We start from the raw sequence: 26,263 nt of genomic DNA, 5'->3' as shown, positions 1-26,263 counted from the left end.
GACCGTGCCCACTGCAGTTCCCGGCCTGGCCTCCTGGTGGTGCTGACGGACCGTTCCGCTGCAGTTCCCGGCCTGGCCTCCTGGTGGTGCTGGCGGACAGTGCGCGCGGACAGTGCCGCTGCAGTTCCCGGCCTGGCCTCCTGGTGGTGCTGGCGGACCGTGCCCGCTGCAGTTCCCGACCTGGCCTCCGGATGGTGCGGGAGGACGGCGCCCGCTGCAGTTCCCAGTCTGGCCTCCTGGTGGTGCTGGAGGACCGTGCCTGCTGCGGTTGCCAGCTTGGCCTCTTGATCGTGCTGCCGGACCGTGCCTGGTGCAGTTCCGACCTGGCTTGCTGGTGGTGCTGGCGGACCGTGCCCGGTGCAGTTCCGGCCTGGCCTCCTGGTGGTGCTGACGGACCGTTCCGCTGCAGTTCCCAGTCTGGCCTCCTGGTGGTGCTGACGGACCGTTCCGCTGCAGTTCCCAGTCTGGCCTTCTGGTGGTGCTGACGGACCGTTCCGCTGCAGTTCCCAGTCTGGCCTCCTGGTGGTGCTGGCGGACCGTGCCCGGTGTAGTTCCCAATCTGGCCTCCTGGTGGTGCTGGCGGACCGTTCCGCTGCAGTTCCCAGCCTGGCCTCCTGGTGGTGCTGGCGGACCGTGCCCGCTGCGGGTTGTCCCCCTCCCCCCCCCCGCCCCGGTTGCCTGGCGATGGGGAAGCGGCTTCGGGGCTCCGGCCTGTTTCGCACCGATTTCCTGTAACCCGACTCGGCTGAGACATGAATGAAGAGGCCGCTGAGGAAAGCGCCGGGTGTCCGCGGCCTCCCGCAGCCTCGCAGCGGCGCTGAGCGGCAATGGAGCGGTACCTGGTTATCCGCACGGTGGGAAGAGGCAGCTACGGGGAGGTGCAGCTGGTCAGACACGGCGAGGAGGTGAAACAGGTACCGGCCCGGAGGCGGCAGGGAGGCCCGGCCCGGGGGGCAGAGCCGGAGCCGGAGATCAGACTGATCCCCAATCCCAACCTGACCCCCAATCCCAACCTGATCCCCAATCCCACTCTCATATCCAATCCCAGATTGATCCCAATCCCAACCTTATCCCCAATCCCAGACTGATCCCCAATCCCAGACTGATCCCCAATCCCAGTGTCACATCCAATCCCAGATTGATCCCAATCCCAACCTGATGCCCAATCCCAACCTGATGCCCAATCCCAACCTGATCCCCAATCCCAACCTGATGCCCAATCCCAGTCTCACATCCAATCCCAACCTGATCCCCAATCCCAACCTGATCCCCAATCCCAGTCTCACATCCAATCAGAGATTGATCCCAATCCCAACTTTATCCCCAATCCCAACCTGATCCCCAATCCCAGACTGATCCCCAATCCCAGTCTCGCATCCAATCCCAGATTGATCCCCAATCCCAACCTGATCCCCAATCCCAGACTGACCCCCAATCCCGGTCTCACGTCCAATCCCGGTCTGACCCCCAGTCCCGGTCTGACCCCCAATCCCAACCTGATCCCCAATCCCAATATGATCCCCTCTCGCAGATGGATCATCAATTCCAGACTGATTTTATCTCTAAGTGGTCCAATCTTTCTTTCTCTCTTTATTTCTCTTATATGTACCTGATTTGACATTGACTTCATTTACCTTCCTCCTCAGGATTTTCTATTTTGATTTCCCAATCATTAAATCCAATCATTATGGGTAACATAGTAACAGGTGATGATATCCAGACACAGGTCATATTAAATTGTTCAGCCTTGCCATGTCTTCTACATTTATTAAGTAGTCCAAAAGAATCCATAAGGAAAGAAGCTTGTTGGACTATTTCAAACATTACAGCTGGAAATAGAGCACAAATTCAGGCTGTAATAGATGCAAACATCTTCCCAGTGCTGATAGACCTTCTTCAGAAAGCAGAATTTCGGACAAGGAAAGAGGCAGCATGGGGCATCACAAATGCAACTTCTGGAGGAACACCTGAACAGATTAAGTATCTTGTAAACTTGGGTTGTATTAAGCCATTGTGTGACCTACTGACCGTTATGGACTCAAAAATAGTTCAAGTTGCCCTAAATGGGCTGGAGAGCAGGAGGCTAAACAATATGGAACTGGGATTAATCCGTACTGTAGCCTAATTGAAGAAGCTTATGGTCTCGATAAAATTGAATTTTTGCAGAGCCATGAGAATCAGGAAATTTATCAGAAGGCCTTTGACCTTATTGAGCATTACTTCGGTGTGGAGGAAGAAGACAGTAGTATAGCGCCACAAGTGGATGAGATTGCACAGCAATTCCTCTTTCAACAGCAAGAGACCCCCATGGAGGGTTTCCAGTTGTGAAGTGTGCAAGAAATGACCAGCAAACACATACCCCATCCTTGGTGACCCATCCAACTACACACGTTTAGTTGAAAAGAGTGACGGGAAACTTTTTTCTTCTCAAACAATTTTTTCCCCAAAGGAAAAATTAATTTAGTACAAAAAGTCACGCTTTTTTATTTTTTGAGTGGTAGAGTTGTTGGGTAACTGTTGCATTCCCCCTTTGTTTGTTTAATGTTGCATTGGAACTCTTATTTTTTTTCAGTTTGTGCACTGTGGTGCATCTGTAAAAGGCAATTCTCCCAGAAATAAAGCTAGAGAAAGTCCAGTAAACATTAAACTTAACTCTGCTAGATTGAAATATTCAAGGAATGCTTGCAATTTATTTTTCCATAGCAGTGACAAATTTTAAGGTGGGGAGTTTGAGTTAGCATTTAACTAAACTTCTTTAAAAGATTGCTTATGTTGATAACTAAGGCAGCCCTTGGCATATTGTCATTTATGAATGACTGCTACCATATTCAGGTAAACATGCCATTTGAACAATTAAATGGTAAAATATACAGGTGTTGGAAAGAATTGTCTTTTGGATGGATTTTTTTCTGGCTTTTTTGAGGGTTGCTGGGTGGATGGGTGTGAGAGTGCTTTAAATTCTTCACTGAGTAATTATGGATGGCACAGTAGCACAGTGGTTAGCACTACTGCTTCACAGCTCCAGGGACCTGGGTTCGATTCCCAGCTTGGGTCACTGTCTGTGTGGAGTTTGCATATTCTCCTCGTGTCTGCGTGGGTTTCCTCCGGGTGCTCCGGTTTCCTCCCACAGTCCAAAGATGTGCGGGTTAGGTTGATTGGCCATGCTAAAATTGCCCCTTAGTGTCCTGAGATGCATAGGTTAGAGGGATTAGCGGGTAAATGTGTAGGGATATGGGGGTAGGGCCTGGGTGGGATTGTGGTCGGTGCAGACTTGGCCTCTTTCTGCACTGTAGGGTTTCTATGTTTCTATGATTTCTATGATTCTAAATCGTATTGGTTGGTTATTCACTCAGCTCCCTGATGCCCTGTTTCCCTCAGTCACAATGAAGCTGACAATTTCAACGACTTTGGAGGCAAAAGTTATTTTGAGTTGACGGGGACAGGGGCAGACATTGTTAGGTGCTATGCTGCAGCAAATTCTGGTCCATTTTTCAAAGTGTTTTCCAAAGTGAAGAAATGCCCACATTGAATTTGCAGACAATAGATTGTATTTTTATCATTAGTGTGTCTTTGCACATTGACTGCAAAGTTAATGTTTCTGTATTTAATGTCTCTTCAAGATTAGCAAGGTAAATATGTAGGGGTTACAGAGATAGGGCCTAGGTGGGATTGTGGTCGGTGCAGTCTCGATGGGCCAAATGGCCTCCTGCACTGTAGGGATTCTGATTCTAAGTGTGCTTATGTGGTCTTGGCTGACATTGTATATAGCAAATCACCTGTTGACCTCCAGGGTAGTATCAAATCAGGGTTTATAGTAATGGAAGGTAGCAGGAACTTTGAGTGCACAACTGCTGAGGTTTCTACTGAGTGTGAATATATTTTGAGCACTGAACATCAGTTTGTATTCAACCACATCAGAATAATTCAGATTTCATTTTTAATTGTTTTCTTTGATGTTTGTTGTTGGATAATCACTATCCTTTATACAGTTGGTTTTGCAGCGACTTCAAACAACTGTTTTTTAATACCTTAATATCTGTGGTAAAGTGGAGCATAATTTGCTGGTGCCTTAAGCACTGTAAATGATGACTGTTCATACAGTACATCTGAGCACAATGCTCAATTGTCAAGTTTCTTTTTATCAGCTTTAGTCATCATTGACCACAAACATTTGGCTAAGTAAATCAAAGCTGGGTTATTGCATAATGAAGGAGAATGTTTGTATAGATTGCTGTTTTATTAAACCAACAATTATTTTCCATTATAGACCAGAACAAAGCTTTAGGGGAAAGATTGCCACAGTCTAAAAAAAAATGCCAACACTGTCAGATCAAATCAAATTCCAGCAAGTTTGTATTGCTGAAAAAATAAATAAACTGTTGAAGCTTTTCATCTTTCAGTATAAATTGTTGTTCCCTTTGAAATTTGGTATTCTGTCCTGATGAGTGCAAGACAGAAAGCTTTGATAGCAAGTCCCTTTTTTGATACCAAACAGCACTTCTATATGGTTCCATTGTGGTGCGGATATAAACGCACGTACATGCAGATTCAACAAGTGTTGAATGTTCTTTTTAGAAGAAGGAAGGAAAATAACAATTAAAAGTTCCAGTGCACTGCCAGGAACTGGGAACTTTTAAACATGTAATTAGCAAATCAGTGTTGGTTCCAGTTGCTGCCCACATTACCTGCAGTATCAGAACATTTGTTATTGAGGTGCTCATTCCCCTTTGTGTCCCATTGCTGCCGATGTAATTCCACTTAACAGAGTGGGTGCGTCTGTGTCAATGGGATATAATAGTCAATCTCTGTATGAATGATAAAAGTCTTGTCTCTATCATACAAAGGTGTGCAGTACACTTGCACCTGATTGAAGTGTCATCCTCAGAATTACAGGATGTCATGCTGAACCAATGGATAAGGTGTATTTCAAGAAATTGCAAATTATTTCAATGGATAGAGTCTTGAAAGTATTTTTATTGAGGGTTTTCAATTTTAGTGCAAGATGCAACAAACCACCCCCCTGCCTTCCCAACCCCCCGGAAAATAGTACAATACAGAATGATCAATATCTCACATATGGATCCAGAAAAGACCAGCAAATACTCATACAGAAGGCTCAAGTCATCAATTATTGTACTCAATGTAGTCATCACTTTCTTTCAAACGGATAATGAAAGGATATCAAAAGAGTGGGACAGGAGTCTCTGAATAATAGGGTAAAGCCATGAGCACATGGCATCCTAGTGCATGCCCTCTTCCACATGATAACAAAGACAGAGTTACACAACATATGGGATCCCCTATCGGGACCTATCGCAGCATCCCAAGAACTCCAGATGCCCCACACAAAAGGGGGACATCTTGGTGGATTCAGACTAATCCCCTCCCGATACACACAAAATAATCTCCATATTTCCCCAATGCGAATTTCAAAACAGCTGCCACCCCTACTAACAGCCTGAAAAAAATCCAAGGACATTGACGCAACAGGGCAATGAGAACTACCAACTCAAGGATTCTTACCCCATGTCAGAACTCTCAACACAACAGATCTCACTCCCCTTCAACCATATTTCCTCCTTCCAGCAGGATAAGGAATACCCCATAAAATTATATATAACAAGTCAGAGCTTATATTAGCACCTCACCTACCCCGATTAAAAAGGATACCCCAAGGAGGGAAGAACATCAGATTAGCCAGTAACCACCAGACAAGGCTTAACACGGGGTGGTACGGTGGCACAGTGGTTAGCACTGCTGCCTCACAGCGCCAGGGACCCAGGTTCAATTCTGGCCTTGGGTGACTGACTGTGTGGAGTTTGCATGTTTTTCCTGCGTCTCCATGGGTTTCCTCCGGGCACTCCAGTTTCCTCCCACAGTCCAAAGATGTGCAGGTTAGTTTGATTGGCCATGCTACCTTCATTGAGACAAATAAGGATTCTTCAACCTCACAATAACTAAAATATAAAAGAAAAACGCAACAGTGATAGCTCCACCAGGGGTTTTCCTCACCCACAGTGAGGACTTAGACCATACTGACCATCTTTATGCCAATCCATCACCCCACCGCCCTGCTACTCATCTTATCTATCAGTAATGTGAAGGATACCAAGAAAAGAAAATACATACCCCTTCATCGTAACTACAAGGAAATCAAATAAATAAATACTGCACGACCCTCATTTCATAAAACCAATCAGCTCCCCTGTAGAAAGGAGGAGAACCACAAACTGTGGCCTTCACCATTTCACTGCCAGAATATGCTGGGGGACGACTATTTATTCTAATCACAAGGGAATAAAGTTCAGGATTAATGAGGAACTGTAGGATAATATGCCATCCATGAAGCTTGAAAAGGCCACAGCCTTATCGAGCTACATCCAAGATCTATCCAGAGTTTCACCGAAGCCTTTACACCTCCATCATGCCGTCAACCCCAGACCCTGGCAAGGAGAGACCTAGGCCCTGGCAGGCAGTGAAGACCTGTCGTGTCCGGCTTCCCTCAGCTCTTCATAATGAACACTGAGGATAAGACAACGTAAGACCAGTAGTCAGAATTCTCGATCAACCCCAGGTCGTGAACACTGGATAAAATGAGCTACGTCAAACCCGAGATGCCCAGCTCTCAAATCAAAAGTGGCAGCTGGGAATTCATCTTCAGCTCTCCATGGGAGACCAGAAGCCCGGACAGTCCTACTCCGGCCCCTTCTCCCCAAATCAAACAGAATGTTTGACAGACCACCCAGCAGGACTTCAGTGAACTGAAGTTGACGCCTTGCTGACGAAAATGCACTCTCGATTGACAGGATTTTTTCCTCCACTTCAACCATTCTTTTAAGGATGTTTCGCACTTCATCAAAGTGAACACCAACAGTCTTCGCCTGGGAGCTAAGATTGTCGTCCACAACTTTACTCATCGAGGCAGCCAGCATCATGGCACCGCCAAGGCATAGTTCCGCTCACAAGCGAAACCACCACTGCGAACTGGGCCCCACCCCAGCCATATTCAAACACCTCACACAAATGAACAATTCTTACAGTTATGGGCCATGCATAACGATAAAAAGGATTAAAATATGAGCAACTCCATAACTTGCGAAAACACAGCCGCTCCTGCGTTTACGCCACATGAACCTCGAACAGAGTTTTTGAGAAATGTGGGTAGTAACAGAGCAGGATTTTTTTTTCCCATTTCATAAGCAGCAGGGAGAATGTTATGTTGGTTCCTCAATAACTTCCTACCACTGTTTTGTAGTGATCATTCAACAGATAGAGAGAGAGAAATCCAGGCTCAATCCAAGCATTATTATCTGAGGGCAGTCTATTTTACAAACTGGCTGGAGTTGATAGAATTAATCCTGCACTGCCCATTGAAAGCCAGCTCCAGTTACTAGCCTGCCATGCTGCTATGAATAGTGATTGAATTAATTGACAATATCAGTAACATGAAATGGCAGCATTTTAAACCTGTTTAACCTCTATTCATTTCATCATCTCATGTTCACCATAGAGACTAAGGCAGGCAAAATAAACCTAACAGTTGTCACCAGCGTCTACTTATTTACTGGGAGGCTGTTTATCAGTGTCGCTGAAGGAAGTTTGTTCAGATCCCACCACATGGTTAGAAAGTGAGGAAGTGTGCTGCTGGTTATGTATGTGCAATACATGTAACAAAGTTCTATATAAAATGGATTGTATTTTAAATCATTCAGAGGGAATCAACAAAACAGCAAAGTGGTGTTTAAAATCACATTGGTCCATATCACGGATTTCATATGAAATTTAAATTCCATTCTCTCAAGTTGGTTAATTCCCGTCAATCTTGGTGTTCAAATTTAGTATAAACATGCTACGGGGAGCCTTTTTCAAACCTGTAGCCCATGAAACTCAAGCAGGACAATCCAGTGAATAGAAAATAATTACAATAAGACAATGGGCTTCAGGGCTGGATGAGCTGACTAGGCTGACAGCATGAACAACTCGAGCAGAGCAAGTTTCTCCATTCAAACACTTTCGCTCTGTGGAAGTACACTCTGAAGAATCAGCAGTTGAACATTCTGAAAACATCAAATGTTATATATCCAGGAAGTCTTTTCAACTGTTTTGGATTTTACTTGGTAGCCCTCCTCACTTATACATCTATCCAACCTGGAAAAACTCAGTTGGAAGCTCTGATTAGCAATCTGATTGTTCTGAGGGGATCAAGATCCAGACCTTGTTACTGCTGTGGTCATTCTGACTGTGCGACCTATGTGGTTTTTGGTGTGGGGTCTGCTTTCTTCCAGTAGTACCGATTGTTCATGTCTTACTACCTCCTGCTGCCTCGATGGCATCAACCTTCACGTCCGCTTTGAGAGCCACTAAGCTCCAGCAAAGAGGGTAGAAATGTGACTTATTTTTGCTTTCCATTCTATTCTTGGCCTCCTGTTTAATCTCTCGCTCCCTGTACAAATCAAGAACCAATTCCTCTTCCTATTGGAAAAAGCCACCACTGGTTCCAGCCTAGGTAGGTTTAGTTCTCAGGCCTTCCAGAGACTGTGTGGCCCAAGGCCAGAGTGAGTGCAAAGCCTTGTCCTCAATTCTGTCAGAGATCCATAAGTACCTGTGAGCATGGTGGTTCAGTTATCTCTCCAATGATTTGCATCTCTGGTTGTTTAAAAGCACAGGAGAGATTTGCTGATGACACAAAACTAGATGGGAATGTAAATTGTGAGGAGGATGCAACGAGCTTTTTTGGACAAGTTAAGTGAAAGAGCAAGGACGTGGCAGGTGGAATATAATGTGAATAAATGTGAAGTTATTCACTTTGGTGAAAAAAACAGAAAGTGTATTTCTTAAATGGTGAGAGGTTGGGAAGTGTGGATGTGCAAAGGGACATGGGTGTCCTTGTCTCTAAAAGCTAGTATGTAGGTGCAGCAAGCTATTAAGAAGGCAAATGGTATGTTGGCCTTCATCGCAAGGGGATTTGAGTACAGGAGTAAAGAAGTCATGTTGCAATTATACAGATTAGATTAAACCTCAGTGTGACAGCACCTGGAATATTACAGTTTTGGTCTCCTAATCTAAGAAAGGATATATTTGCCATGGAGGGAGTGCAATAGAGGTTCACCAGGATAATTCTTAGAATGGTGGTATTGAGGAAATTGAGCTTTGTATTTTCTAGAGTTTTGAACAATGAAAGATAATCTCATTGATACTTTAAAAATTCGTACAGGCCCGATCCCCCCCATCCCAGCCCTTGGCTGGTGAGTCCAAAACCAGAGAGCACAGAATAAGAGGGAGGCCATTTAAAACTCAGATGAGAAGGAATTATTTCACTCAGAGGGGGGTGAATCTTTGGAATTCCCTATCCCAGAGCTCTGTGAAAGCTCAATCATGACACATTCAAGGCAGAAAGCGATAGATGTCTGGGTACTAATGACATCAAGGGATGTGGGGATGGTGGGTGGAAATGGCATAGAGTTAGATCCACCACGACCTGTTTGAATGGCAGAGCAGACTCAATGGGCCAGATTGTCTATTCCTGCTCTTATGTCCTATGTGTGCTCCTTATACACCTTTCATCTTCACTTAGGAACCTCACAGAATAACATTTATTTCAAATAAATACGTAATGCATTTTAAGAACATATCGTTTTTCTAATTAATTAATTTCTGTGTTTATGATTGAATTTCATTGAATTTTCAGTATGTTGTGAAGAAGCTGAACTTAAGAAATGTTTCCAGTCGTGAGCGCAAAGCAGCAGAACAAGAAGCCCAGCTTTTATCACAGCTACGACATCCCAACATTGTTACCTACAGAGAGTCATGGGAAGGAGACAATGGACTTTTATACATTGTGATGGGTTACTGTGAAGGTGGTGATTTGTATCACAAGCTGAAGGAACAGAAGGGCAAGTTGCTTCCAGAAAGTCAGATCGTGGAGTGGTTTGTCCAGATTGCCATGGCTTTACAGGTACAATGCTATGGAGGATCAAAGAAATAAGCTAAAAAGGGCAAAAATATAATGTTGCACTGCAGTTTCCATGTTCATTGTAACTTCAGTAAGAAGTCTCACAACACCAGGTTAAAGTCCAACAGGTTTATTTGGTAGCACAAGCCACTAGCTTTCGGAGCGCTGCCCCTTCATCACGTAAGTGGGAGTTCTGTTCACAAACAGGGCATATAAAGACACAAACTCAATTTACAAAATAATGGTTGGAATGCGAGTCTTTACAGGTAATCAAGTATTAAAGGTACAGACAATGTGAGTGGAGAGAGGAGAAACTTGATGTCTGTGTCGATATGCGCGATCTTCTTGGAGATCCTCTCCACTTGGAGCAATCTTGTAACTTCAACATGAGTTATCCATTTTAGGTGCGCCAAGGTGGCACAGTGGTTAGCACTGCTGCCTCACAACTCCAGGGATCTGGGTTCGATTCCTAGCTTGGGTCACTGTCTGTGTGGAGTTTACACATTCTCCCCATGTCTGTGTAGGTTTCCTCCGGGTGCTCCGGTTTCATCCCACAGGCCAAAGATGTGCGAGTTAGGTGATTGGCCATGCTAAATTGCCCCTTAGTGTCCTGGGATGCATAGGTTAGAGGGATTTTTAAAAAATAAAACAATTTTAAAAAAATATGTGGGGTGATGGGGATAGGGCCTGGGTGGGATTGTTGTCAGTGCAGACTCGATGGGCCGAATGGCCTCCTTCTGCACTAGGGTTTCTATGATTTCTATGATAATATGTCGGTGTTGGCCAAAGCATAACCCATGTTAAACAAATGATTATTTCAGCAGCCATCCCTTAGAACTTTTTCCACCAAAAATTCATCCCAAGATTAGAAGATTACGTAACTTCTTTAAGGCAACATTTATTGAGTTTGTGAGTAAGGATGTCAATGTGTGCGTGTGAGTTGACTGTTCAAATGTCTTTCTATAATTAAAATTGAAACCCAAACTATCAGTGTTAAGTTAGATATGGCTGTTCATCCACCAGTTTAGGATTGTGCAGAATATTTTTTCAATTGAGACTGCGGATAGTTGGGAACCTACTGCGGATAGTTGGGAACCTGTCTCGGGGGCAGGGAATTCATATGGTGTTCGTGGAAGTGGAAATGACTAGGGTTGGGAAGCATTTTCCGATCAGGGCCATTGTGATCTCCTGGACTCGTTTCGATCGCCTCAGGGGGTCGGAGAGGAATTTCCCAGATTTTTTTTTTCCCCATATTGGCCCTGGGGTTTTTCACTCTGGGTTTTCGCCTCTCCCTGGAGATCACATGGTCTGGAATGGGGGGGTGGGGGTGAGTTAATAGGTTGTAATGAACAAAGCATCGTAGCTGTGAGGGACAGCTCGATGGATAGGATATTGGTATGTAGATAGGCTGGAAAATTGGGCAGGGATCCTGGATTCAGGATTCAATCCTGGACCGGGGAGCGGCGCGGGCTTGGAGGGCCGAAGGGCCTGTTCCTGTGCTGTATTGTTCTTTGTTCTTTGTTACAATTTTTGTGTCGAAATTCTCTGTCAGTCTTATTTGTAATTAATGCACAACTGGGATTTTGTAAAGCACGTTGCACTCGGGTAAGATGTATAGAGTAATTGTACAGATGTTGTGGCTTGAGCGTCACATTTGGAATAGAAAACATTTTATTATAAGGTGACTGTACATTTGTTGAGATCTTTGTTTCTTTCACAGTATTTACATGAAAAACACATCCTGCACAGAGATCTTAAAACTCAGAACATTTTTCTCACAAAAACAAATATCATTAAAGTTGGAGACCTGGGCATAGCCAGAGTGTTGGAGAACCAGCATGATATGGCTAGTACTCTGATTGGAACACCTTATTACATGAGTCCGGAACTCTTTTGTAATAAACCATACAACCATAAGGTAGAGTGCTCCTGTATAACTTGATTATGCTTTTGGTTAGGTCAATTTTATATTATAGGTTAAATATACATTTTTCCTGTTTCTACATTTCTTTATTGCATATGGTGTATTTTTTTTTCTCTTTAATATTGTCTTTATCCTGGGTAGAAGCTGTTCTGTAATATCCTGCCTGTGCAGCCATTTATATATATGAACCTGAACAGTGGCATGGTGAGGGGAGGGGGGTCATGTTGAGGTACATGGTTTGGTGGGTAAGGGGTAATCTTGAGTTGCTGGAGAGAGATCGGGGCAGAGATGAGGAACTTTGGAGGGATGGGAGGGCATTTGAGGTTGAAGCGCTGGTGTTGGGAGTTCCATTAGCTGTAGGTTTGAACACATGAAGTCAAAACCGGTTTGCTTTGGAAGAAAAGGAAACACTTCTGCTGTTCCTGGCCCACAAGCAATGCTGAAAAAAACGTATAAATGTTATGTCTAACAGTCTTCACTTCCCTTTAGCGCCAGGTTTCCTAAAGTCCTAGAAACCCAGCCAGTGAGCATTAAAACTGAAAAAGAAATTAATCTGCAGCATCTAGCTTTATTCCAGTATGTAAATAAATATCCTTCAGGGCAGCACAGTGGTTAGCACTGCTGCTTCACAGCGCCAGGGACACAGGTTCGATTCCTGGCTCAGGCACTGCCTGTGCGGAGTTGCACATTCTCCCCGTGTCTGCGTGGGTTTCCTCCGGGTAATCCGGTTTCCTCCCACAGTCCAAACGATGCGCTGGTTAGGTGCATTGGCCATGCTAAATTCTCCCTCAGTGTACCCGAACAGGCGCCGGAGTGTGGCGACTAGGGGATTTTCACAGCAACTTCATTGCAGTGTTAATGTAAGCCTACTTGTGACTAATAAATAAACTTTACTTTAACTTTACTTTAAATGAAAACCCCACCTCCTCGGGACTGGGTTGATTTTGCACATTGTGCTATCAAGAGAAGCTTTAAAGAATTATGCATAACATTACAGCATATTTTAGTGAAGCTGCAAACATAATGTGAACTGTAGTAAAAATATTGTCTATCTTATAAGCCTTTCTTCATTTTTCTGTATAGTCTGACGTTTGGGCCCTTGGTTGTTGTGTCTTCGAAATGGCAACGTTGAAACATGCATTTAATGCCAAGGATATGAACTCCTTGGTTTTCAAGATTATTGAAGGAAAGGTAATGTACATTCCATGACACTTTTGTATTTTCAATTATCATTAAGCATTTTACTCAGTTTGTCAGTATTCAGCGGTTTTCAAGGCAAATTGAAATGGCAATAAATATCCTTTTTGCCAGAAGCTCCCAGGTCCTGGAAATGAATAAGAAATATATTAAAGAAAGAACCTGCTTATATGTTGGTCACTGAGAAAAATGACTATAATGGATAAATTCTGAGAAACAAGTTAAATGTTATGAAGTGCTGGTCAATGCAATGGTCAACTCATCTTTGCAGTATGGATCACTATGATGAATTGCTGCAGTTAAAACATGTCTGCATTACAATACAGCATCTAACCGTGACATTTGAATTTGTCAAAACATTTAACACTATTTGACAGAATGTTTGATTTGTCAGAAGCCTTTCCCCAGTGTTCACACACTCCTCAGCGGGATGGGCATTTTTAGGGCTTACAAAACCGGCTTGGGTCACTGTCTGTATGGAGTTTGCACATTCTCCTCGTGTCTGCGTGGGTTTCCTTCGGGTGCTCCGGTTTCCTCCCACAGTCCAAAGATGTGCAGGTTAGGTTGATTGGCCATGCTAAAATTTCCCTTAGTGTCCTGGGATGCGTAGGCTAGAGGGATTAGTTGGTAACTATGTAGGGATATGGGGGTTGGGTCTGGGTGGGATTGTGGTCGGTGCAGACTCGATGGGCCGAATGGCCTCTTTCTGTGCTGTAGGGTTTCTAAGATTCTAAGAAAAACCCATGCCAGTGCACAGAAATACTGGGGAGGGACAAAATTTACTTTTGCTTTAGAGTTGGCAACTACAGAATAAGTGTGTTCAGGATACAATCCAAGGCCTTCCCAATCCACAAGAAGGTCACAAAAAAGTAGCGTGGGTTCAGAAAGGTTATGCAAATTTGAAATTGCTGCCAAGAAGTTTTTGTCCTTCCTGACCCCGTACCGTACGTAACCTCCATTACTAGAGAAAAGTCTGGTCCATTAATATATTTAGAATAGACGTGATGTGGAGACTTCAGCACAATATTATTCACTTGAACAATATCTGTATCTATTGTGTAGCTGCCACCTATACCAAAGGAATACAGTGAACAGCTGGGAGTGCTGATACATAGCATGTTGAGCAGGAGACCTGAGGAACGACCAAATGTCAAAGCGGTTCTCAGGAAGTCATACATCAAGAGTCACATTGCCTTGTTCTTGGAAGCCACAAAAGCGTAGGTATATTTGATAACTCTTTTAAAACAAAAATTGTAGAATTAAATCTTTCATCAAATTTACTGCACAAATTTCTCTACATTGGAGGAGGATGTTTGGGAAAAAAGATAACCATAGCAATCTTTACTTCTAAGCAGAAGCAAACTGCAATGAGTCTTAGTAGACTCAATGTAAAACATGTTTAAACAATGCAGAACAGCAGTGAGCAAAGCCAATGGAATGTTGAATTAAGTTGAATATCAGTCCAAGAAAGTTATGCTCAAATAATGCTCTGTTTAGACTGTACCTTCAATACTGTGTCCCGCTCTGGTTGCTAAAATATATGAGAGGAATTCAACTGCTGGAGGCATCCTATGAAACTGAACCCCAGTGTCAAAGATCTGAGTTATGAGGTAAAATGAGAAAAACTTGAGTTATCAGCATCCAAAGAAATTGTGATGTGATTTCACAAAAGTAGATAAAATAGCTTCAGGGAATGGAAAAGATGTGTCTGGAATATTACTTCAATTAAATTGTGACTTGGACAGGAAGACAACACAGATTCAAACTGGTAACGGTAAATTTAAGACTGATGTCAAGAAATGTGATCAACGTATAAACAATATATGGTTTCATGATCAACAGTAAAATTTCAGTTAGTGTAGTGGAGGTGAAAACCTTGGAAGCATTTAAGAAACAATTGGGGAGATTCTGACTGGGTGGATGAACTTATACAGGATGAATGGCCGTCCTCATCCATTACTATCATGTGATGTTGTGAATGTTTCTGGTGCATAGTTATTGACATTATTTGTAATACTTTTTATATATATATTGTAGGAAAGCTATGAAAACACGTAAGAAAACCTCTTTAGAACCTAGACCCATTAATTCCTCTACTGTGACATTGAAGCACGATTCAGAGCGTGAAGCAGGGGTCCTCTTGCAGGACATGGATCCCACCAGGAAATATATAAAGGTCAGAGTTCCAAGTACTGAGTTGTACCTTGGTGAAGATTTGTGGTATTTGTTTTCAAGTGAACATTTTTAGTTAGTCTGTAATTATTCTCTGCACCAGTATATTGTCTGCAGAAACTGCTAACCTTTGCCATTCAGAGGATGACACATCTGCTTTCTCCACATTTGCCTTTCCTTTCTTCATTTTTGAGGGTATGTTGCAATGTCTAATTTTCTCTCTGCTACATCACTTACTGCTCCCTCCCATATCATACACCCTCTGGATTCCAAGAACAGCCCTAATAGACAACTCCCAGCCTATTGCCAATGCTACCATGGGCCAACCAGTAAGAGGAAAGGAAGAACAAACCAAGAGAAGAACCTAATTTGAATTCCTTTAACCCCGAACCAGGCACCTGACAAGGGCTTGGTGGCCACCCAGAATCAAGTGACTTTCAGAGATATAATAGAACTGAACAGAATGGGGGTCCAACACATGACTCACCAATCCATGACAGGTCATATTGATGTGCGGATGAGTTTGCATTATTATTATAGAATATGGTGTGCTATGAAAGAAGTACTTCACATGCTTCCTACCTCCAACCTAGATGGGTAAGGGCAACAGCAGCAAGGAAGCATCATGATTCCTTCCAAATCATATGCCAAATTGACTTTAACATTTCACACCGTTCCATCATCATTGCTAAGTCAATACACAGGAACTCCTTACCTGACAGCACTATGGGAGCACCTTCACTGCATCAACTTCAGCAGTTGGAGTAAAAGCAGTGGTAAAATCAGACAAAGTCAGCATGGATTTACAAAGGGGAAATCATGCTTGACAAATTACTGGAATTCTTTGAGGACATTACATGTGCAGTGGACAATGGGGAACCTGTGGATGTGGTGTATCTGGATTTCCAGAAGGCATTTGACAAGGTGCCGCATCAAAGACTGCTACATAAAATAAAGGTGCACGGTGTTACGGGTAATGTATTAGCATGGAAAGAGGATTGGTTAACTAACAAAGCAAAGAATGGGGGTAAATGGGTGTTTTTCTGGTTGGTGATCAGTGACTAGTGGTGTGCCTCAGGGATCAGTGTTGGGACCACAATTGTTTACGACTTACATAGATGATTTGGAGTTGGGGACCAAGTGTAGTGTGTCAAAATTCGCAGATTACACTAAGATGAGTGGCAGAGCAAAGTGTGCAGAGGACGCTGAAAGTCTGCAAAGAGTTATAGATAGTCTAAGTGAGTGGGCGAGGGTCTGGCAGATGGAGTACAATCTTGGTAAATGTGAGGTCATCCATTTTGGTTGGAATAACAGCAAAATGGAGTATTATTTAAATGGTAAAAAATTGCAGCATGTGGCTGTGCAGAGGGACCTGGGTGTCCTTGTGCAAGAATCACAAGGAGTTGGTTTGCAGGTGCAGCAGGTAATTAAGAAGGCAAATGGAATTTTGTCCTTCATTGCTAGAGGGATGGAGTTTAAAAACAGCAAGATTATGTTGCAGCTGTATAAGGTGCTGATGAGGCCACACCTGGAGTACTGTATAGTTTTCGTCTCCTTACTTCAGAAAGGATATACTGGCACTGGAGGAGGTGCAAAGGAGATCCACTGGATTGATTCCGGAGTTGAGAGAGTTGGCTTATGAGGGGAGACTGAGTAGACTGGGGCTATACTTATTGGAATTCAGAAGAATGAGGGGAGATCTTATAGAAACATATAAGATTATGAAGGGAATAGATAAGATAAAAGCAGGGAAGTTGTTTCCACTGGCAGGTGAAACTAGAACTAGGGGGCATGGCCTCAAAATAAGGGAAAGCAGATTTAGGAGTTGAAGAGGAACTTCTTCACACAAAGGGTTGTGAATCTGTGGCATTCCCTGCCCAGTAAAGCAGTTGAGGCTATCTCATTGAATGTTTTTAAGGCAAGGATAGATACATTTTTGAACAGTAAAGGAATTAAGGGTTATGGTGAGCGGGCGGGTAAGTGGAGCTGAGTCCACGAAAAGATCAGCCATGATCTTATTGAATGGCAGAGCAGGCTCAAGGGGCCAGATGGCCTACTCCTGCTCCCAGTTCTTATGTTCTTATGTAACTGGTAGATTTGACCAGGGAGAACCAGTGGATGTGGTTTATTTTGACTTTCAGAAAGCTTTCGACAAAGTTTATTTATTAGTCAAAAGTAAGGCTTACATTAACACTGCAATTAAGTTACTGTGAAATTTCCCTTGTCGCCACATTCCGGCGCCTGTTTGGGTCAATCCACCTAACCAACACGTCTTTCGGACTGTGGGAGGAAACCTACGCAGATACGGGGAGAACATGCAAACTCCGCACAGACAGTGACCCAAGCCGGGAATCGAACTCGGGTCCCTGGCGCTGTGAGGCAGCAGTGCTAACCACTGTGCCACTGTGGTCTCACGGAACAGATTACTATGTAAAGTTAAAGCACATGGGATTGCGGTTAGTGTCTTGAAATGAATAGAAAGGTAGTTAGCAGACAGGAAGCAAAGAGTTGGAATAAGTGGGTCTTTGTCCGATTAGCAGGCAGTGACTAGTGAGGTACTGCAGGGATCTGTGCTAGGACCCCAACTGTTCAAATTATATATTAATGATTTGGACTAGGGCACTAAATGGATTATCTCCAAATTTGTAGATGATACAAAGTTGGGTGGGAGGGTTAGCTGTGAGGAGGATGCAGAGATGCTTCAGCGTGATTTGGACAGACTGAGTGAGTGGGCATATACATGGCAGATGCAGTACAATGTGGATAAATGTGATAACTGTGAGACCTTGTCAAAAGCCTTCTGAGGGTTATTTTGCTTTGGTAGCAAAAATAGGAAGGCAGATTATTATTTGAATGGATGTAAATTGAGAGAGGTACTCAGCGAGACATTGGTGTCCTTGTGCTTCAGTCACTGAAAGTAAGCGCGCAGGTACAGCAGGCAGTAATGAAGACAAATGGGAAGTTTTGCTGCAATTGTATAGGGCATTGGTGAGGCCACACCTGGAATATTGTGTGCAGTTTTGGTGTCCTTATCTAAGGAAGGATGTTCTTGCTATAGAGGGAGTGCAGCAAAGATTTACGAGGCTGATTCCTGGGATAACAGGTCTGTCATATGAGGAGAGACTAAATTGGTTAGGGTTATATTCATTGGACTTTAGAAGAGTGCGAGGAGATCTGATAGAAACTATGAGATCCCCTCGCACTAACAGGCTTAGGCAGGGTAGATTCAGAAAGAATGTTCCGAATGGTGGGGAGAGTCCATAACTAGGGGTCATAGTTGAGGATAAGGGGTAAAACTTTTAGGACTAAGGTGAGGAGAAATTTCTTCACCCAGAGAGTGGTGAATCTGTGGAATTCACTACCACAGAAAGTATTTGAGGCCAAAATGTTGTGTGATTTCAGGAAGGTATTAAATATAGCTCTTGGGGCTAAAGGGATCAAGCGATATGGGAGAAAAGCGGGATCAGGATATTGAATTTGATGATCAAAATGAACGGTGGAACCAGCTCAAAGGGCCGGATGGGCTACTTCTGCTTCTATTTTCTGTGTATGTTTCTATGTATGCATTCATCCAACACCTCGATGGAAACTAGGACAGGAAATAAAAATCCACATTGAGAATGAAAAACAATTAAGAAGTGAAAATAATTAACTTGTGCACTATATCTGAGACTAAGGATCTGTGTAAATGATAAAGCATCCAGAAAACTAAATTTAAGGTTGTGTAATTTTGAAGAAAAATATTTGTCTTCATATTCTAGAAGGAAGAAAAGGCATGTCAGGAGAGCAAGCCAAGTGATGTGATCTGTAGTAATCAGGAAAAAGAACAGTGTTCAAATGTCTCTAACCAGGCTTTGAACAACACAACAAACTCAGTAGCTACAATCAGCAAGGTGGACATTGATTTAACGCATGGAGCTGAAAGAAGGAACTCTAATTCTGACAGTATAATGGGGAATGAACCTTTACCCAGATCAAGAGACTGTCTTAATGCAGAAGCCAAAATACTTGCCAGCAATGCTCAGACTGACAACACTGGACTACACAATGGTGCAATTCCGAAAGGAAAAGCTGAAAACTCTAACCAGATCTTGGGTAAACTCTCTGATGGAAAGGATGACACCTTAGTACTGCTTCAGCCTGTCTTTAAGGAAGTGCAGTCACTTGAGGTACAGGTAGGAAGTAGTTACATTTCAGAATGCTCACAGCCATTTACGTTGTTGATGCAGTTGTTGGTGGAAGTTAAGTGGATGCGAGGCATTTGGGGAGTGCCAAAATCTACCATCAAAACTGATGGCATTCCTGACAACTCGTTTTCTGGAATTCCCAAGGGAATTAGTCCCTAACTGGTCATGTGAAAACTTGCTGGAGCTCCTGGTTCCACAGGGGACATTTAATTACAGGAAACCCCCCACAAACTGGGAACGATTGCTGCTGGTAATACATTTGGGCCTTTACCAGGGTTCATCGTGGGATTCCTGGAGAAAGGTACGTGATGGCTGGATGGAGGTCTTAGGGAGCGGGTCATCAATGAGGGCGATAGGAGTGTGTCTCCACGGACATCCCTCCATTTTGATGCTAGGTCCCTCAATCAGATATTGAGTGCCCTTGAATGAGGAACAACTCTCCCCACCCCCTACCTCCAGTGTTTTTTTCGCCTGCATGGCAAATCCTTCCTGCCCATCACTTGTTGAATACCCACAATGGCAGGGGGAGGCCCTAAGTGGCATTAATTGTCCATTTAAGGGCCTCCATTACCATTTGGAGGGGGAAGCCCACCCACAAGCCTTCCCGCCCAGACCTAAATCAGGCAGGGGAGGTGGTTAGGTGGAAATGAAAGAGAATCCCCACCCCACACCCTCCTGTCTGATCATAGGCCCCAATCCACCTTGGAACTTGCCTCTGAGTTGGAGGGTATTAAATTCTACCCTGTGTGTTTGCCTCTGCATGCAATTTATCAACAAGATTTACACTTGTATTCTGTGTTTTTTTGTTTCTACAAATCCTTAAGCTAATACATTTGATTAAATATATGACACCAAAATGTATTAATAATAAGAATAAAAATCTCAGCTAAAGCAGCAAATATTTGCTAATAACTATGGATTTGAATATGTAAAAGAACTTGGACCTATTTTAGCTGCTGAACAGTTTACTAGAGACAATTGACAGGTTAGTTTTCTTTTGATTTTAAAGAGAGAATGACTTATTAATTAATGAATACTATACTCAGTGGGGAAACAAAATCCTAGGCCGGGATTTTCTGCCGCCGTTTTCGGGCAGAGAATTGAAGGGGAATCCCAAAACGGCTTTTACTCTGGCAGGATCTCCCTCCTCGATTGTCCCCACCAATTATGTAATAGGGTTCCCGCCATGAAGAGTTGGAACCCCATTAGCATACTTTGACATGTCATTTATGGGCTTCCCCGCTCTCTTATCTCCCCACGTTGGCAATCTACATCCTGTCAGCAGCATTTACAACAAGTCTGGACCAATGGGACCTGACAAACAATCAACACCAAGGGCAGACAGGAAAGTACAGCCCCTCGGGGGGGGGGGGGGGAAAGGGTCAGATCCGGGAGGTATGTGGGGTGAGGTTTCTGGTGTCTGTGGGGGGGGATCCTTTTTTGATTTTTATTTATTTAGAAAAGCCGAGGTTGCTGGTGGGGCGGGCTCCAGATTGCCAGCGTGACTTTGTGGGACCTGCCTCCAGGATTTTTTTTGATTGTGTCAAAAAATATGGCAGGAAAAGACGGCAGTGGAGCCAGTCAGCTACACACTGCTTTTCCCACCTGAGTTGGCAAGTAGCCAAAAGATGAGAAACTGCCGTCCCTAATGTCAGTGCAGTACTGCTTGACAATTCACATTGAAGTAATCTCTAATAAATGCATCAGTTTCCTAGAAAAATTAATTTGGCAATCTAAATATGGTTTCAAATAGATTTTATGAGACTGTCTGCACACTAAAAAATCATTGAGTGAGTTGAACAATGTGAAAATGATGTGTGGACATTTAAGAAGCTGAAGCTATGGCAGCTATCAAACGAAAATAGGAGAGATTTCATTGGTATTTTTGTTGTTTTGACAGGAGAGTTTTGACTCTACAGAAAAATTGCTGCAACCATTTGTACCAGTTGAAATAGCTGTAAGTATCCTGTAGTATTTGTTTCTGATAAAAAAAATAGGGTTTCAAGCACGCAAAGTTTACACCAGCAGGGTAAGTAATATCCTCTATCTAAATTTACAATTTATCCACCAGATAAGTTGTACATTTAGATAGAGGATATTATTTGGAAAGCACAGCTCAAAAATAAGCCACTCAGCCCAATTCTTTCATATCAGGCACAACCAATTAGATTGTAACAGTGTTAACAGCTACATTTGCAATTATATTTTATTGTATTATAACTACTCAGTGTTACATCTAGTGAACGGTCAGCATCATCCTTTTCAATTTAGGAAGAGCCTCCAGAGAATGTCACAAAGCAACCTGAAGAAAAAAGTCCTATGTCTTACCTGCCACATTGTTCTACATCTGAGCCCTCAATCTCACGGCAGTGCAGACAGAAGAATAATGAATTTGTGAGGAAGATTGAGAAGGTAAGGAAATGAATTTGTATATTTAACAAAATATCTAATTTGCTTACCTCAAAACAGATGTCTGTGCTGAATCATATCAGTTATATTATAATTTTATTTCTTTACAGTACAAACAAACCTGTGTTCCATGTTGTCTGAGAAACCCATTATTCTCCAATTGGAAGCATGTTGTTTATTATATATATATATATATTATTAAAGACAATTAAGAATTGGCAACAAACGTTGGCCCAGCCAGCAATGCTCACATCCTGTGAATGAATTTAAAAAAGTATACTCTTCTCATTCCTAAAATCAGTGTGTTGTTTTAAGCAGGTTTAGAAACTCGTATTCAATTTTAAACAAGGTTTTTACTTTTACAGGTAAAAACATCAGCTCCTAGACAGTTGCCTTCTCCACCACATAATGAACCCAAAGTTCACATAAAGAAGCTGCAGAATAATCCCGAAAAAATAGTCAGTGGAATCCCCTCATCAGTGGGCAACTCCAAGGATAATGAAATCGGAGCCTCACAGGTTTGTACAATGAGGATTCTCTTCCTGTAGCACACTACAAGATTTTAGCATTAATATTGTTTCCCCCCACCCCACCCTACCCCAGCCCCCACCAACAAAGAATTCTGCTATTACCATGCAATTTGTGCCAGATCTCACTCAGCCTCAGTATGATTGTTCATGGTTCTGAGCTATCAAACTTAACATTCAGAGGAAGAGTGCAGCAAGTTAGGTCAGGAGTATAGGGAATCTCGTCATGCGTTGCATAGGACCATGTGTGACTTTGAGCTCCCATTGTTTTTAAGAAAATAAATTATAATGAATTGACATATGTCTTCTCTACGACTACCTGATCCTTACAACGTGCTTATGGTAATTGTTTGCACACTGTATATTAACTGTTTATAAAATTTGGTACAGGGAAATATGTTTTGAATTTTTTTTACCTGATATCTTTTTGGGTTCAGGATCTCCAACCACTCCTGCAGGTGGATGAACCCTTTGCTGTGATTTGAAGCCTGCTCAGTATCGAGAGGGGCAGCACGGTGGCACAGTGGCTAGCACTGCTGCCTCACAGCGCCAGGGACCCAGGTTCGATTCCCAGCTTGGGTCACTCTCTGTGTGGAGTTTGCATGTTCTCCGTGTGTCTGCGTGGGTTTCCTCCAGGTGCTCCAGTTTCCTCTTACACTCGAAAGATGTGCTGGTTAGGTGGATTGGCTATGCTAAATTTTTCCTCAGTGTACCCGAACAGGTGCCAGAATGTGGCGACTAGGGGATTTTCACAGTAACTTCATTGCATTGTTAATGTATGCCTACATGTGACTAATAAATAAATAAGCTTTATAATTTGTAGCGAGCACAGCAACTTGGAATCAAAATCCTTGTTCCTGTATTTTTGCATATTATTGAAGTTACATGGTGGCACTGAAACTTAACTCCAGAAAGCAATAGAATCAATGTTTCACCAGACCAGTGTGTTTCGAACTTTTTTTTCAGTGACCCATTTTTACCAAATGGTCATTGCTTGTGACTCTTGTCTCATTCACTTACTACTTGTGTCTGGCCCTCTGTTTCACATGACAAAACAAGCCTTGTCTACAATTGGCTTACTAGAAAGGGAACGAAAATTACTGCCAAATTACTGGTGTCAAGTGCATGTGTATGTTTATTTTTGTGTGACCTCATGTGGTCATACACTGTACTGCAGTGAGAATTTACCCAGAGAGAAAATGGAATAAACGTCAGGCAATCTTTGGGGATCATTTTTGGCGACCCATTTTTCAACATCCCACGACCGACCCGTGGATCACAACACCCACTTTGAAAAGCACTGCACTAGAACATAGCTCAAATTTCAAATTTCCAAACAGATTTATTAAACAGTAAAACAAAAGCAAAATACTGCGGATGGAGATATAAAATTGAAACAGGAAGTGCTGTAAATACTCAGCAGCTCTTTACAACCTTTCAGACTCAACATTTATTTCACTGATTTCACGTCATAATCTCTGTCCCCAATCTTCCAGAAGGCAGCTGTTGGTGATAATGATGCCATTAATCTCATTTGCACCTCCTCTAGCATAACACCTTCTCTCCTTGTGCCATCATCCCTTTTGTCATTTAATCTGTTTTGACTCCCACACTTTCACAGCCCTTGCCTTTCTGTGTCCGTCCCCCCCCCCCCCCCCCCCCCCCACCTTTTCTATGCCTTGTACTTATATAAAACCTGATACATCTCTAACTTGCTCCAGTTCTGATGAGGTCATCAATCTGAAACATTAACTCTGTCTCACTCTCCACAAATGCTCCCTGACTTGCTAAACGCTTTTCCAACCTTTTCTGTTTTATTAAATAGTGAACAAATAAAGCAATGACACTATTGATTTATTTTACTTACAGGCTTAACTGTCTCTCCTCAGAACGTTTTGATTTTGATTTGATTTGATTTATTATTGTCACATGTTGTCACATATTGTCACATTTTCACATACAGTGAAAAGGATTGTTTCTTGCGCACTATACAAACAACACATACCATTCATAGAGAAGGAAACGAGAGAGTGCAGAATGTAGTGTTACAGTCATAGCTAGGGTGTAGAGAAAGATCAACTTAATGCAAGATAGGTCCATTCAAAAGTCTGACAGCAGCAGGGAAGAAGCTGTTCTCGAGTCAGTTGGTACGTGACCTCAGACTTCTGTATCTTCAAATCAAATCAAAATCAAATATTATACAAATGTTCCACATAGGCTCATGTTGAGATTGTTTAATTTTGCAATTTACCAAATGGTCATAGCTTGTGACCCTCACCTCATTCACTTACTACTCGTCTCTGGCCCTCTGTTTCACATAACAAAAAAAGCCTTGTCTACAATTGGCTTACCAGAAAGGGAAAGAAAATTGGTGCCAAATTACTGGTGTCAAGTGCATGTATGTATAGGACCATTGTACAAATAAATCTAAGTCCTCATAAAATACATTTCCAAAGCCCTTGAACATGTTGCCCATCTTTGCTGAAACCGCAAATTTCAATCTTTCCAATCACATTTCATCTGTGCCATAGTACTAAAATGGCTTTTTATTAAAATCACAAGTGACATCCTATGACACTGAGGCAAAGGTAAACTATCCCTCTTCATCCCTCTCAACTTGTCTGCAGCCTTTGACATGTTTGGCTACACCATCCTTCTCCTCTCCACTGACATCCAGCTGGTTGGGACTGTTCTCACGTGGTTCTATTCTTTGTTATCTAATTGTAGCCAAAGTATCACTTGCAACAGGTTCCCTTCCTGCATCTGCACTGCTATTTGTGGTGTCCCACTCCATTTTTGCCTTTGTTACTTCTGGACTTGACTATTCCAATGCACTCCTGGCTGATTTCCCACATTGTACCTGCCATAAACTTGAGGTCAGCCAAAACTCTCCTGCACATTTCTTAGCTTGCACAAGGTCCCATTCCCTCATTGCCCTGCACTCACTGATCCATCAGGAACATCTTGGTTTTGAAATTCTCATTGTTGTTTTCAAATCCCTCCACGGCCTTGATTCTTTCCATCTCCATAATTTCCTCAAACCCCATAACCCTGCGGAATATCTACACTTATCTAATTCTGGTCTCTTGAGCATTCCTGATTTTAATTACTACACCATAGATGGCCATGTCTTCAGCTCTTAGGCCATAAGTTCTGGAATTCCTATTTCACTTTCTTCCTTTAAGGCACTCCTTAAACTTACCTCTGACCAAGCTTTTGTTCATCTGACTTTTAATATATCTTTATGTGGCTCAGTGTCATATTTATTTTATAACACTCCAATGAAGCACTATGGGACATTAAAGGTGCTATATAAATATAAGTTGTTGCTATAATTTTTGAATACTTATATTTTTGATAATACCCGACAAGTGAACAGAAAAAGTAGTGACTTGTTATAGAATTAAAATTGTTGTTTAGAGTACATTTTGAGAATTCCTCAAAATGTAATTTTTTTTTGTTTTACCCTAGGACCGTCCATTATCTGCCAGAGAACGAAGAAGGTTAAAACAATCTCAAGAGAAGTACCCTTATTCAGGTACCCGGAGATTATTTCCTTTCCATATTTTTGTCCTCGCGGAGGCACTGACTCTGTGTTGGGTACAATTCAGTAGTTGTCGCAAGTCTTCTGGTGTTTTGCCCATATGGCTATTACAGTCATGAAAGTGATTGTTAGTAAGCTGTTTGATAGGGGCTGATGGAACCAAGCCCAATCCCAATTTTAATAAAGGTCATAGGTGAATTGCAGCGCAATAATTGAAGTCAAAATTCTTGCTGATTTTGCCCTCCACAGCCAATTCCAACACTCCTACAGTGCTCAACTTTAATGCTCCTGCCATTACATGGACTGGTGATTAATTCCAAGACTTTCCAATATGCAAGTCTCAGCTATTCA

At 42.7% G+C, this 26,263-nt stretch overlaps 2 protein-coding genes across 5 annotated transcripts in view; both read left to right on the top strand.

The window, feature by feature from the left end:
• Positions 1-500: 500 nt before the first annotated feature.
• The window catches only part of nek4 (NIMA-related kinase 4), a 39,074-nt gene continuing 13,311 nt past the window's right edge, over positions 501-26,263 (top strand). The window contains exons 1-11 of one of the 4 annotated variants that reach the window (XM_078209795.1): positions 501-914; positions 9,689-9,955; positions 11,673-11,870; positions 12,960-13,067; positions 14,136-14,290; positions 15,111-15,249; positions 19,007-19,414; positions 21,333-21,389; positions 21,704-21,844; positions 22,207-22,359; positions 25,840-25,906. In XM_078209795.1, coding sequence (XP_078065921.1) covers positions 828-914; positions 9,689-9,955; positions 11,673-11,870; positions 12,960-13,067; positions 14,136-14,290; positions 15,111-15,249; positions 19,007-19,414; positions 21,333-21,389; positions 21,704-21,844; positions 22,207-22,359; positions 25,840-25,906 — 1,780 coding nt within the window. In that variant the 5' untranslated portion in view covers positions 501-827. Of the gene's footprint in view, positions 915-9,688; positions 9,956-11,672; positions 11,871-12,959; positions 13,068-14,135; positions 14,291-15,110; positions 15,250-19,006; positions 19,421-21,332; positions 21,390-21,703; positions 21,845-22,206; positions 22,360-25,839; positions 25,907-26,263 lie in introns of all 4 variants that reach the window. The other 3 variants (XM_078209796.1, XM_078209794.1, XM_078209797.1) reach the window with 3 other exon arrangements.
• Positions 1,688-2,502, top strand: LOC144485609 (uncharacterized). The gene is given in 2 exon segments (XM_078203708.1): positions 1,688-2,075; positions 2,078-2,502. Coding segments are annotated over 2 exon segments (639 nt in total). The 3' UTR covers positions 2,329-2,502.

The sequence above is a fragment of the Mustelus asterias genome, chromosome 3, assembly GCF_964213995.1.
Source record: "Mustelus asterias chromosome 3, sMusAst1.hap1.1, whole genome shotgun sequence".
In the NCBI taxonomy this organism is placed as follows: Eukaryota; Metazoa; Chordata; class Chondrichthyes; order Carcharhiniformes; family Triakidae; genus Mustelus; species Mustelus asterias.
Note: the sequence above shows the minus strand (reverse complement) of the source record. Positions and strands in the feature narration are given on the sequence as shown.